The sequence below is a fragment of the Austrofundulus limnaeus genome, unplaced genomic scaffold (assembly GCF_001266775.1).
Source record: "Austrofundulus limnaeus strain Quisiro unplaced genomic scaffold, Austrofundulus_limnaeus-1.0 Scaffold190, whole genome shotgun sequence".
Taxonomy (NCBI): domain Eukaryota; kingdom Metazoa; phylum Chordata; class Actinopteri; order Cyprinodontiformes; family Rivulidae; genus Austrofundulus; species Austrofundulus limnaeus.
The window spans coordinates 98,061-110,454 of NW_013952592.1; the positions used below are offsets into that span (position 1 = coordinate 98,061).

Below are 12,394 nucleotides of genomic sequence, written 5' to 3' on the forward strand. Positions count from 1 at the left end.
ACACACACACACACACACACACACACACACACACACACACACACACACACACACACAAGCAAAAACATCACTGCCCTTATGCCTTTAGCATCAGACCATCCTGAGGAATTTCTTTTAAATGCAACTTATTTTGTGTAAATTGGCTTGTTTTTAAACATTCACTGGTAATTTTATTGACAAATGTAGGCTGAACATTTCCATTCCACTGAGCTGACTGATCTGCTGTCAACATCTTGACACAAATCAAAACAGTTGCTCAGATTAGCAAAACAGCACTTCAATTTGACAAAACAGATGCTAAAACAAACACATTAAATATTTAAGCTACAGTTTGCAAGGCAGAAATGAGAAAAACGGACGCTAAAACTAAACTCAGCAAAGCAGTAGCTGCATTTAGCCAACAGAAGCTAAAGATAAATTAACAAAACAAGTTAACAAAACTAACATTTAAATTAGCAAAATAAAATTTAAATTTAACAAAATGTATGCTAAAAAAGCCAATCAATTGCTATGATTAGAATTTGCAAAACAGAAATTGAAAGTAAAGTAAACAAACAGATGCTAAAGCTAAACTCATCAAAACATACTTGTTGCTAAAATTAGCAAAACACATACACAAATTAGCTCAAATATACCTAAATTTTGAAAAGATTATGCTAAAATAAGCTAATCAAATGCTAAAATAAATATAGCAAAACTGTAACAAAACAGATGTTAAAGATGTTGAACTTATCGTAACTAAAATATACAAAACTATAGCTAAAAGAAGCTAAATATTAGAAGCTAACAGGCACTAATAAAAGCTAATACAGAGTAGCCAAAAGCTAAAAGTAGAAGTAGCATAAAAGGAGAAAAAACGATGAGGAACTCTGAATTTCAAAGAGAAAAAACGTTTTTCATTTGATGTTTTTGTTTTTCACATACCAACAACAATCGTTGAGCGAAGCAGAAACGACTCCATCAGTTCGGACTCTGATTCAGACCCACGTCACGTGACCGAGCCCCCCGGCCGCGCGCGCACAGCTCGACAGGAGCTCAGAGAGAGTCTCGGTGAAACACAGGGGCTGCTCGGAACCGACCCTTCACCGTTTCTTTTTAAAACCGAACCATTTTTTACTCCCTCTCGGTGAGTACATTATTACTCTGACATGTTGTTAAGCTGCGGTTTTTACCTCCTTCTTGCTCCTCTCTTGTTTCGGTGTTCCGACGTGGAGAAATGTTTCCTGCATGCAGGGAGTCAGATCTTGGATGCTGAGCGTTGCTGCTCCGGCAACAACATCCTCCGAGGGGGAAAAAAAAAAAAAAAAAAAGAGCCTCTACGTGCTTTTAGACCCTCTTCTTTTCTCCCATTTTCTCTTCTTCTTCTGGCGCAGCTTTTGCTTATTTTCTACCTTTTTTTTCCTTCCTCACCGCTGTCATCATGGCTCCTTTCGATGTGATTTTATCTGATTTTGAAGCGTTTCTCTGTTGTTGGAGGCAGCATCTTTTGTTTAAAAAAATCACACTTTTGATCTTTGAGGATTTTGCGCTTCTAATAGGTGAGAGATGTAACTTTGTTGGAGCTTGTTTTGGGATTTTGACTGTTCATCTTTTGAACTGTTTACCTCTTTGACTTTGTGTCTTTGAAAGAAGCTGGATTTGCAACTAATTTTTAATCCAGCAAAATACAGTAGAAGTAAACATAAGACAGCCGTCTCTTCATTTTTAACCCATTTTGTTTCTGTGGAGAAAAGAAAGAAAATCATCATTTTTTTTATTAAGATACTTCCATCAAGTATGTCATCCATTAAGCAGAAATATGAATAAATTTGAAAAATAACAGAGTAACCACAAAATGTCATCTTTTTTTTTTGCCATTTTTGCACACATGAATCTGATGCTTTTTGGGAAAATAATAAAATAGGGATGAGACAAATTTAGACTCGGGGCATCATCAAAAACTAGGAACGTCTGAGTCCAATGGAGCTGGGACCTGGAACTTTTAGGACAAATTCTGCAGCAGCTCATTATGCAAAACAAAGCTGATGAATTTGATTAATAGTTGACCTCAACTTGCTGCCAGAACATGCAGGTGACGATGTCGAAAACGCTCAGGAAGTGGTCCCATGGGTACATTTTAAGTTTATTTATTTCAAACAGCAAATGCAGATTACACACAAACTGATGGGTTATTTTTAGACCTCAACCACTGGGTTAAAGCTGGGTTGGTTTAACTAAATATTAATTCATAAAATTTGACGTGGTGACTTATGAATGGTGCAATTTCTTCATGGTCCAGCATTTTAAGCCAGAGGATCAAGTCTATTCTGTCTGGACCTTACGGCCTCTTTTCATGCACTCGATTTAGCTGCTTTGACGATCCCGCCAAAACGGCACTCATATCGAAAACTAGAGCTGAGTGTCAAGGTGAGTTGTGGTGAGACTGTGGGAAAACTAAGATGTAATAATCCAAATGTAAAATGGTAGGAAAAAACATTTGTAAGAAGATAATTAGCTTCCCCTGTTTGATTTTGTTAATAACTTTTGCACTAGGAAGTGAGTTTGGTTTCTTAAAATGACATTAGTTGCTAACTGATGCTAACAGCAGTTAGCTCCAGCTAGCTAATACCAACTCAAGTTATAATTTGTAATTTTACCCATCTTATAATAATAACTTATACAGTAACATAATCTGCCCAATATTTTCCTCTTGGTTTCTAAATTAAAAATAAGAAAATAGCAATAAAACGTTGTGCATTTATTACTTATGGAAAGAGCTGAAATGACTGAAAATAGGTCAAGTTGTGAGTATACTTGTCTGTCTAAATGAAATTTTGATTTAAAAAAATACAAATGCTTGAATGCCTTCATGGGGCTCCACTTCCCTGCTTGATCCCCCATAATTATTCTTGACAGTTGTGTTACTCGTTCCCTCTCTTTTCTTTTGTGTTTCGCAGATTCACTCTTATATTTCTACCTAAACATCTTCTTCTGTCACAGCCTGTGAGTTTTCTTTGGTTGTTTGGTTTTTGTGTTGTCTCTTTTGACTTTTATTTTTTTTTCTGTTTCTTTCATTCATTGTTTTGTCCCTTTGTGTTCAGTTTTTGTTCCCCTGTGCAGCCTGCTTCTTCTCCCTCTGTACTTTCCCAGTTCAGCCGCCCATTTCTACGTGTCCTCTGTTTCAGCAGTCACAGCTGCAGCCACTCCACTCATCAAACTCAGTCCTTTTAGCCCTTTAGTTCTCACTCATTCCTCAGCATTTTTGGCTTTCGTGGCACATTTGGTCTCCCTTGTGTTTATTCAGATCATCCATCAGGTTATTTTTTATAATTAGGTTGTGCTGCTACAACAACCAAATACATTCATAGCTACTTCCATAGTCAAGGTTGGTGTTCAACTCTTCTTTACACCTGCTATGTGTTTTCTTTATTATACAAAAATATTTCTGAATTAGTTTTACTGGTATTTTACTTTGTAATATTGAATTGGCCTTAAAAAATGCCAGATATTGAAATGACTGCAGAGCACAGAACACCACAATGAGTGTTATGCTTATAAGTAACTGTAAAAAGATCAATAATGTTTGGCGTCAGTATGAAGCTTGGGGGATTCCCTTTTTTAATTATAGGGCTGGAAATATGAGATACAAATTGGTTTCCAAATTGGGTTTAACCCAGCAGTTTAGTGTGCATAATAAAAGCATGTTGTGTAAATGTGTCAAATTTAGACAAGCGTTTCATTTGCAGTTCCTGACCGATTGATTATGAGATAAACGGTCCTTGAAATGACCTCCGGGTCCCCTTTTTAAAATAGTCAACCAAAAGTTTTGTATTCAGGCACCGAAGAAAAACATGTGCAGCCAGGGTCATGTGACAGCTTCTACCGCCTTTAGACTCTGCAGGTCAGGAAACAGGTGCGGGTAGGGGTGGGGGAGAAGCTGAGCATGAAATATGCTGCTACGCAAACATTACTTATCTCTCTCCGGGGCTGAAGAGGACGGGTGGCAGGCTGTGGAATACAGTGAAGAAGCTCAGAGGCGGGAGAGGGAAGGAATGAAGTCCAGCTCATAATCTGTCACCGTCCAGTTGACGCACGTCCTCGTGGGCCGGGATGATCACTGACTCCCATGAGCAGGTGCCTTAAATCCACACACCGAGGAGTCCATCTTCTATAAAATACAGACGGGAATCATTCTGCAGGTCAGAGAACAGATTAAGAGAGCTGCTTTCTTCTTGTCTCTTTTATATCCCTGCATGTGGGAGATAAGCAACAAGGCAAAACAGATGAAGGACTCAGACAGGTAGAAAGAAAGCTTGTGTAGGTATTTTACCTCTATGGAACAGATCTCTGCAACATTACACACCAGGCAACACCCTCTGCTCCTTATTATCACCCAGAGTGGGAGAGATAATGCTTTTGTCCACATGCAAGTGTTTATCTATCTGTGCCGTTAGCAAAACATCCTATGAATCACTGGACAAATTTGAATGAAACTCTCAGGAGAACAACCGACAAACATGATATCCATGACTTAACTTTTGGTGTCTATGGCCACCACATCCAACAATGGCTGTGCCTCAATTCAGGGGTTGTAGCCTACGTAGATCACGGCCCATTTTGGCCACATAAAGTGGTCCACAAGCCACTGGTGTAGACTGCAAAACCTGCTAGGTATGTTTGTGTGACCTTGCTCTGCCCCATTACCAGGGAGATTATTACATGCCTTCACTTGTCTTTTCATGGTATGACTTCATAAAATTCAATATTATTAAAATTAATGGATTAGCTTATGGGGCAGTGCAGTGATGTAAGCAACCGACAAATGCACCCTATATGGGCTGCAACTCCTGAATTGAGATGCAGCCAAATAGGGCTGCCACAAACGATTATTTTTATAATCGATTAATCACCGATTATTTTTTCGATTAGTCGACTAATCAGATAATATGTTAATTGAATATAAAACATACAGCTTATTGCGCCAGAATGCAGCTACTATTATATAACCATCATTAGATTTTAGCTATATGCTAACTAAAAATAATTGCTGTGGAAGGCAAGTTCTGCCTTACAGATATTGCATTGCACAGGTTTCTCTTTCATTTTCTTAAAAAGATCCCACACTTTTGAGCTCCGGTGCCAGGTAGCCATGATACCAGAACCTGTCTGTATAATGTCTTGTGACGTCCACGGCCTACCCCAGTTACCACTACTGTGCATGTGTCAAGGACAGAAAGGCAGATGTGGCAGTGGAAGGTGTCAAAGCAGTTTGGAGAGAAAAACAAAGTAAAGAAAAAAAAAAAGAAAACGATTAATCGATTATTAAATTAGTCATCGATTATTTTAATAATTGATTAGTCGTCGACTAATCGACTAATCGACTAATCGACTAATCAACTAATCGTGGCAGCCCTACAGCCAATGTTAAAAACACCCAACAAAAAGGTACAACTCAACCAATTTCATTGATATTTAGCTAAAGTTTGGTGTGGTAGTAGATAAGCATGGTCTCCAAAACGTACTTTGAACACAACATATGGCACAACATCTTTGTTTTAAACCTTAGGGTCAATCCAATTTGTCTGTTAGCAAAATACCTCATAAACCACTAGGTGGATTGTAATGAAGCTCTCAGGAAGTGATGATTGTGGATGCATTTAAAACTGATTAATTTTCAGAGGCTGTGTCCAAATTCAGAGGCTGCATCCCTCGAAGGCTGAATTTGAAAGATGATTATGTCACAGCGATGTACCAAAGGTTGTCCAAATTCGAAGGCTTCTTCCATCGTGGTCCACAAATGCGTCCTCCTATTCCCCCGATTTAAAGAGGGGTCTGTTTTATCCATCTCAGCCCACCCTAATCCAAGATGCACTGGAGGTGGATGAAGCAAAAGTTGAGTATAGCTTTAAATAAAAATTTGGTGTTACAAAAATTGGAAGTTTAAAGCATTTGTGTTAGCATTTTGTCATTTGCATGTTTAAAATTTTTATTATTCTTTTCAGAAATCATTATAACAAGCCTGTTTGGCGAGTCCCTTAGTTCTCAGTTCTAGGCGACAGGACAGTTCCATCCAAAATCACAGCCACTTTCTTCTGGTCTTTGCTGTTGACAAAGGTCCCGGCCCATATAGACCAGGTAGGCTTGGTCCTTTGAAAGATGCAGCCCCTAAATTTGGGTGCAGAAAGAGTTTACCAAATTCAAAATGGCTGCCACCGCAAGGCCAATTTAGTAAACACAAAACTGTCTAACTCAGTCAGTTTTACAGAAAGTGAGCTAAAACACAGCGTGGTAGTAGCTGAGAGTCACCCTCAACATATAATCTGGACTGTTAACAGGTCACATAGTATTTCATGAGATTACACAATGTTTTATTGAAGGTTGGATCAAAACTACGCCATTTTTTCAACACAGACTGATCATGTGTCTCTGGTGGGCAAGGTGCATTTCTATGCAAGGCCTCAATGGAAATACTTTACTAACACCTTTATGAGTCACATGGAAGACACTTCCCAGGACAGGACCTGTATTTGATTATGTGCCTGTCCTTGTGAACTTGTTCCACCTGAGGTTTTTGTTATGAGGCGTGCCGTTTGGCATCGCAGCATTGGTATCTCTGCTCCTTTTTTATTCCCCGTTCAAAGAGATGGGAGGTTGATTTCAGCACCGAGGGCAGCTGCCAGCACTTCATTACTCCGGCAGCTGGAGCGAGCTGATTCTCGCCTGAAAGCCTGGAGTGGTTATAGTCACTAACCCCGCGCCCTTTTCCACCGTGCACGTCTTCCGTCTTCCCAGCAGCCTCCCATTCACAAAGCCGGGAATGAGGTTTCACCCCAGATAAGAAACAGAATGATAATGCTCCTTCAGGATTGGAGTTCAAATAGGATTTCAAAATGCTGTGAAGAAAAAAAAAACTCACTTTACATTTTGTTAAGAGAGCAAGTGTCTTTGTGTTAAATTGTGAGGATAAATGTCCTCACATGGTGTGAAATACCAATCAACAGCTGACAAAAGCAGACAGAAGTGCAAAAGGAATACATGCAGAAAAGTGTAAGCGATAACCAAGGAGGTTCTATAGAACAGCTGGAGTGCGCCGAAACCACGTGACCGTGTGATCTGCTGGTGAAGCTAAAAGCTAATGCAAAACGGTCAAAAGTCTGGATTTCCCATTACTGTACATGTTGACAACAGAGCAGAAAAAAGGACTGACGATGTAGAAATCATAAAAACTATTAATAATAATATTAACCAAATTATTATTAATATTTTACAGCTTATATAATCTATCTAATGTTTTAAATAATGTCAGAAAAGCTGTTTGTGTTATGGATTTATTAACAGAAGATAAACAGGAAAACATCTCATTTTACAACACATGTAAGCAGATTTGATCTTATTTAGCTCAATGTGATCTGAGCAGAACAATCTTATAAAGTCGATGTAATCACTGTTATTTATTGAACTGGTTAGCAGATATTAGCTTGTGGAGCATTTATACAGAGTTTAGCATTGTTGAATCATGCTACAATTTAACAAACTATTAAATATTACAGATGATTTGTCCTCTGATTAATATTTAGACCTACACAGTGTAAAATAATATTATAAATGTGAGTATTTTTAGGTTTCTTTTAGAGGAACCTGACCTGTTAAGAAGTTGGTTAGCTAATAGAGACAAGTGTCATCCTATAACCAGAGAATATTTTCTAAGTGACTGGTAAATACAAATATTCTTATTTTTTATGACAGTAAGAAGAAATAATAAATATACTCTATTACTAGCTGAATCATCATTTTTCAACAAGCTAAAGTTTAAATTACAGGCTGAATTCAGGTCTGGTTTAGATCATTGTTACTTATAAATTATATATTTTTCTGGTATAAATCTGCTGTTTTACATGATTGTTGAATGAAATTAACATAGTTATTAATTTATTGTAAAAACATGACAGATAATTTGTGAAACAGATCCAGTTCAGCTTGCTGTTTATCTATGAGTTTCTATGGTGTCTGTAAGCTGTTGCCCTTTTTGGTCTCCGTTTCTGCTCCTCCATGCTGTCACAGAGCTACCAGTGGACAGTATGGGCGGAGCTATATATACAGCATATTTAAGTCTATGATGATAACTAGATTAACTTGTGCTGAGAACTGATGAAGTTAGAGACTTTTTGGTCAAATATTAAAAATATGTAAGGTTGTGAAATGCCCCAGTCAGAGTATTTGTTCTGAAAGAATACGCTACTACCACAGTATCTGTAACACTGACTGAGTTTTAGCCTTTTTTTTTTGTTTGCTAAAATGGATTAGCTGTGGTGACCATGTTTAAATCCAAAAGTTAGAGGTACAGTATGTTAAAAAGGTTATTTCTTGAAAGTTTCATTGAAAGCCATCCAGTGGCTCACAAGATATTTTGCCATCAGAGAACAGGGTTCACACCAACAGGTAATGCTATAAAGTTTTGAGCAAATATCAATCACAATGATTTACACTTGGAGTATGTGTTGTAAATGACTCTCACTTTCAACCACACCAAACTTTGACTCAGTATCTGTCAAACTGACTAATTATGGACAATCCACCTAAAGGTCCATTAGATCTTTTCCTAAGACAGGCACAAGCAATTACATGTTTGTCTGCCTCTTGTATCTATTCTGTGGGCTTTGATCAGAAGTGTAAGAAAACACTGAAAAAACATGAATTAAAAGATTAATCTTGGAATTATTTGGGGTCTTTTTTGCGAAGGACAGCTCAGTGAAGAGAATTAAAAAAACTGTTTTCAAATAAAAGCTGAAACTGTATCTTTTTACTAGGAGAACAAAACATTCTCACTTGAATTTTATCAATAAGGTTGATTTGTTTCAGCTCACCAAACAAAAAGAGAATACAGCTGCAACATTTTTAGGTCAATAAAACTAAAAATCTGATACTGAAAATCTGTGGATTTTTTATTTTACTTTTTTAGTTTTTGATGGAGCCCTGCACGTTAAATTGTAAGGATTTTTTCAAATTACACTGATAAGACCTTGGATGATGATCAAAAGGCAGAGCTGATTTTTAAAATATTTTTTCCACTTTCATGCCAGTTAAACAAAATAGAATATCCATCATAAAAAGGTACAGTATTTAATGTCTGATCAAATGGTCTATGAAGGAGGACAGTCTGTAGGAGGTGCACAGGTCACGTTTGATTCACTGGGAGGTGGAAACAAGGGAAAATGGTGACTTTTTAAAAAATGCTATGAAATCTTTGTAAATACTTGGAAGCCAGTGGACCATTTCATGAAAATAACATCCTGCTTGCCTTTGAGTTTTTCGTTTTTCATGGCTTCCTTCATAGTGGGTGTACATTTGCATGAAAATGGGTATTATTTAGTGTTTGCGACATGGCTTTTACCCTCCCTGCTGTCACTGCGCCTCAAAAAAATATCAGTTTTATACTTTGAACCGAGAACACTGTTGGCCTGTAATATTCAGCAGCATTCGGGCCGGGGCCCATTTTCCCCATCTAAATTGCAAATTGTTCTCCAAATGAAATTATAATCAGCTCGTAGTCGTGTTGTTTTTCCTTTAGCAATCACACAACTGAGACTAAGTTTCAGACCCAACCAGCTCGGCCTTCGAGCAGGTCTTACTCAGACCTCTCTGTGGGCTTCACCTTTGAGTTTTTCAAGCTTCAAATTAGAGCTACGACGTCTCAGTCTGCATGTGTCACAGAGCAAATTTATTTCGTTATCAGCTAATTAATCACAACTCATGACGACCCAGTTACTTTAGAGTGGTGAAGCAGAAGCTATATTTGGCAGTCGCACAAAAGGGGAATTAGGGAAATGGAGAAATATGTCCACGCCAAGAGATATGAGAAAGCACGCCGCGCGCATTCCCTCGAGTAAACCTGTGGAGCGCCCTGCTGCAATGGCAGGTGGAGTCTTTTCCCCCCTCCCCTATTCCGAACAAAGACATCGAGAAAAGGGAGTAATCCTTTTTTTTCCCAAAGTGTTTTCCTCTGTGTAAAAGCAGGGAGGGGGATCTTCAAGAGGATAAGACAACTTTTAAGAATTCTCAGAAGGCATCAGTGTGATGCAAAAAAGAAGGCAAACTCGTAAAAACAAGATGTTACTCCGAAAGCCTTTTTCTTTCAAAATAAAAACCAACAAAAGATCGGAGGCGTTTAAAAGGCACACACCGACCTTGTGCTTCGGGTTTTCAGGTGTGCAGCAGGAGCACTTTGATTTCACAGATAATCAGCCCTTCTATTATTGTTCGATGCAAGATAAAACGTCCCCAGAGATATGACTTCATCCGTCTCCCTGTGTGTGTGTGTGTGCGTGTGTGTGTGTGTGTGTGTGTGTGTGTGTGTGTGTGTGTGTGTGTTTGTGTGCGTGTGTGGGTCACATTGGGGTTTTATCCTCCAGGCTATAGGTTCCTCCAATCCGATTACGGTGGAGCCAGTTTTAGGCGAGTGATCGTCTGCCCTCGGTCTTCATGCTTCAGAGGAGCCTCCATAAATTTTTTTTCCCTTTTCCCAACAGGAGGAGGTGGACGAGGTGGATGAAAGTGATGGAAATTGGAGTGTCTTCTCCACACTGAACCTTTGTGTTGCTTTATGCTTGTGTGTGAGCTCGAGAAAAAAAAAGAAAGTCACTTCATTAAATGGATGAAAACTATGGAAATGATTACAGTAATTTAAAAAAAAAGAATGGCGTCGCAGTAATAATTTATAGGCTAGCTACCGCATCATGTACGCGTGTGGTTTCCAATCTTTGATATTCTGGTCTGAGGCCTGGTTTTAAGCTCCTTGAAGATGATTGGCGCTGAAATTGTCTTTTTTTGAAGTTTTCTTCAAACTCACATCCTTTTATGCCCCCCCCTCCCTCTTTTCTTCAGTTCCCAGGTATTATGCAGAAGGTAATGGGAAGTGAGAAGTGACAGAAAATGAAAAGAAGAATAGCCTCGACAGTCATTCTTCCTTGTTAAGATCCGCTGCAAATTCTTGGTACACAGTAAACAGTTGCTCCAGAGCTGAGAAGCAGGTTGCTCATTATATTCATGCACTGGGCTGGTCTCTGTTTCCTCTGCGCTGATGGTCTGTTATTACTGGACACGTCCTGCAGGACAGATTAGATTCCTCTGGGTCGGGAGCAAAATGGCCCAACAAGGGCCTCTATTCATTAAGCTCTTAATTGCTAATTGGGGCCTTTGAATAATTCAGCAATAGCCGCAACGATCGGGGTATTAGTTGAGTGATTTATGGTTGGAGAAAAAATGAATAAGGGTAAGAAAGTCCTATCATAAAGGTCATTGGTGGCTGCGTGGCATCATAATTACACAGCCACCTTCTGCTATCTCTTAAAAAAACCCTAACAGCTCTTTTTATGTGGCTGAGTTCCACCGTTTGTCCGAGTTAAACTCATTACGCGCTGCGATTACATTTAATTTAGCCCTGTTGCATTTTCACTCTGCCCTCCACGTTCTAAATGAATCTTTTTTTTAATTAGGCTTGTTATTTTGTGGCATTTCTGCGTTTGTGGTAACGATGCTTCTCTCTAGAATTAGTGCTCCCAATTATAAAAGCTGAAGATATGAGAAACGTAGATGTAAGGAGTGTGGGAAAACAGCTTCTACCTGGAAAAGGAAAACCAGATAAACTCACAAAAAATATTAATAGCACTTTCATACCTGTAAAATATTGAACAAAAGCATAAATACTTTATAAAAGATCTATATGAACAAGTTTTAAACTAATCTAAAGCCGTTTTGGTCAGACCTTATAAACAACTCTTCATTCAATGTTGTACGATCTTCTGAGACGTGTTATCACTCATCGAATGTCACAGAGATGACTCACAGCTACTACCACAACAAACATTAGATCAATGTTTGCAAAGTTCCCTGACCACTTTTGTGCCGGCTCTTGTCTTCTCTAGGTTTGCGTATGCAGTGACTCAGGGAGCATGGCACAAAAACTCAGAAAACTTGGATGCAAAAACGAAAAGGGTTTATTAATAAAAAATGCTGACGCGGCAGCCGAAAATGTACTTACGACACTCTGATAGATGAACGTGAGGAGGAAAGCACAAAGAGGAAAAACTGACTGGTTGCAGAAAGCACAATAGGCAGACATGGAGCAAATGGAGACAAGACAAAATAAAAAGGGACGCTAATGAGCAGACAACGAGAAACACCTGGGGAGAGGCACTGGGATCAGGTGGAAGTGGGCGGGGCCGGAGTAGAGACTGAACTGCTTTTCTGAACGGAGAAAATTGAACTGAATCGCAAAACACAGTTAACAGATCACAGAAAACAATGAAAGAAAGAAACAATCTAGAAAACTAACTAACTAACTAACTAACTAACTAACTAACTAACTAACTAACTAACTAACTAACTAACTAACTAACTAACTAACTAACTAACTAAC

General features: G+C 38.6%; 1 protein-coding gene and 1 long non-coding RNA gene across 5 annotated transcripts in view; one reads left to right on the forward strand and one right to left on the reverse strand.

The window, feature by feature from the left end:
• Nucleotides 1-3,963, reverse strand: part of LOC106524502 (uncharacterized) — a 25,614-nt gene extending 21,651 nt beyond the window's left edge. The window contains exons 1-2 of one of the 2 annotated variants that reach the window (XR_001311011.1): nt 3,951-3,963; nt 1,173-1,720 (exon numbers count right to left, since the gene is read on the reverse strand). This is a non-coding gene — a long non-coding RNA (uncharacterized LOC106524502). Of the gene's footprint in view, nt 1-1,172; nt 1,819-3,950 lie in introns of those variants that run through there. The other variant, XR_001311010.1, reaches the window with a different exon arrangement.
• Nucleotides 1,022-12,394, forward strand: part of LOC106524499 (RNA-binding Raly-like protein) — a 46,084-nt gene continuing 34,711 nt past the window's right edge. The window contains exon 1 of one of the 3 annotated variants that reach the window (XM_014018321.1): nt 1,022-1,126. Coding sequence is in view for 1 of the 3 variants with exons in the window: in XM_014018319.1 (XP_013873773.1) it covers nt 4,090-4,113 (24 nt within the window). In the remaining 2 variants the exon portion in view is untranslated. Of the gene's footprint in view, nt 1,127-3,976; nt 4,114-12,394 lie in introns of those variants that run through there. The other 2 variants (XM_014018322.1, XM_014018319.1) reach the window with 2 other exon arrangements.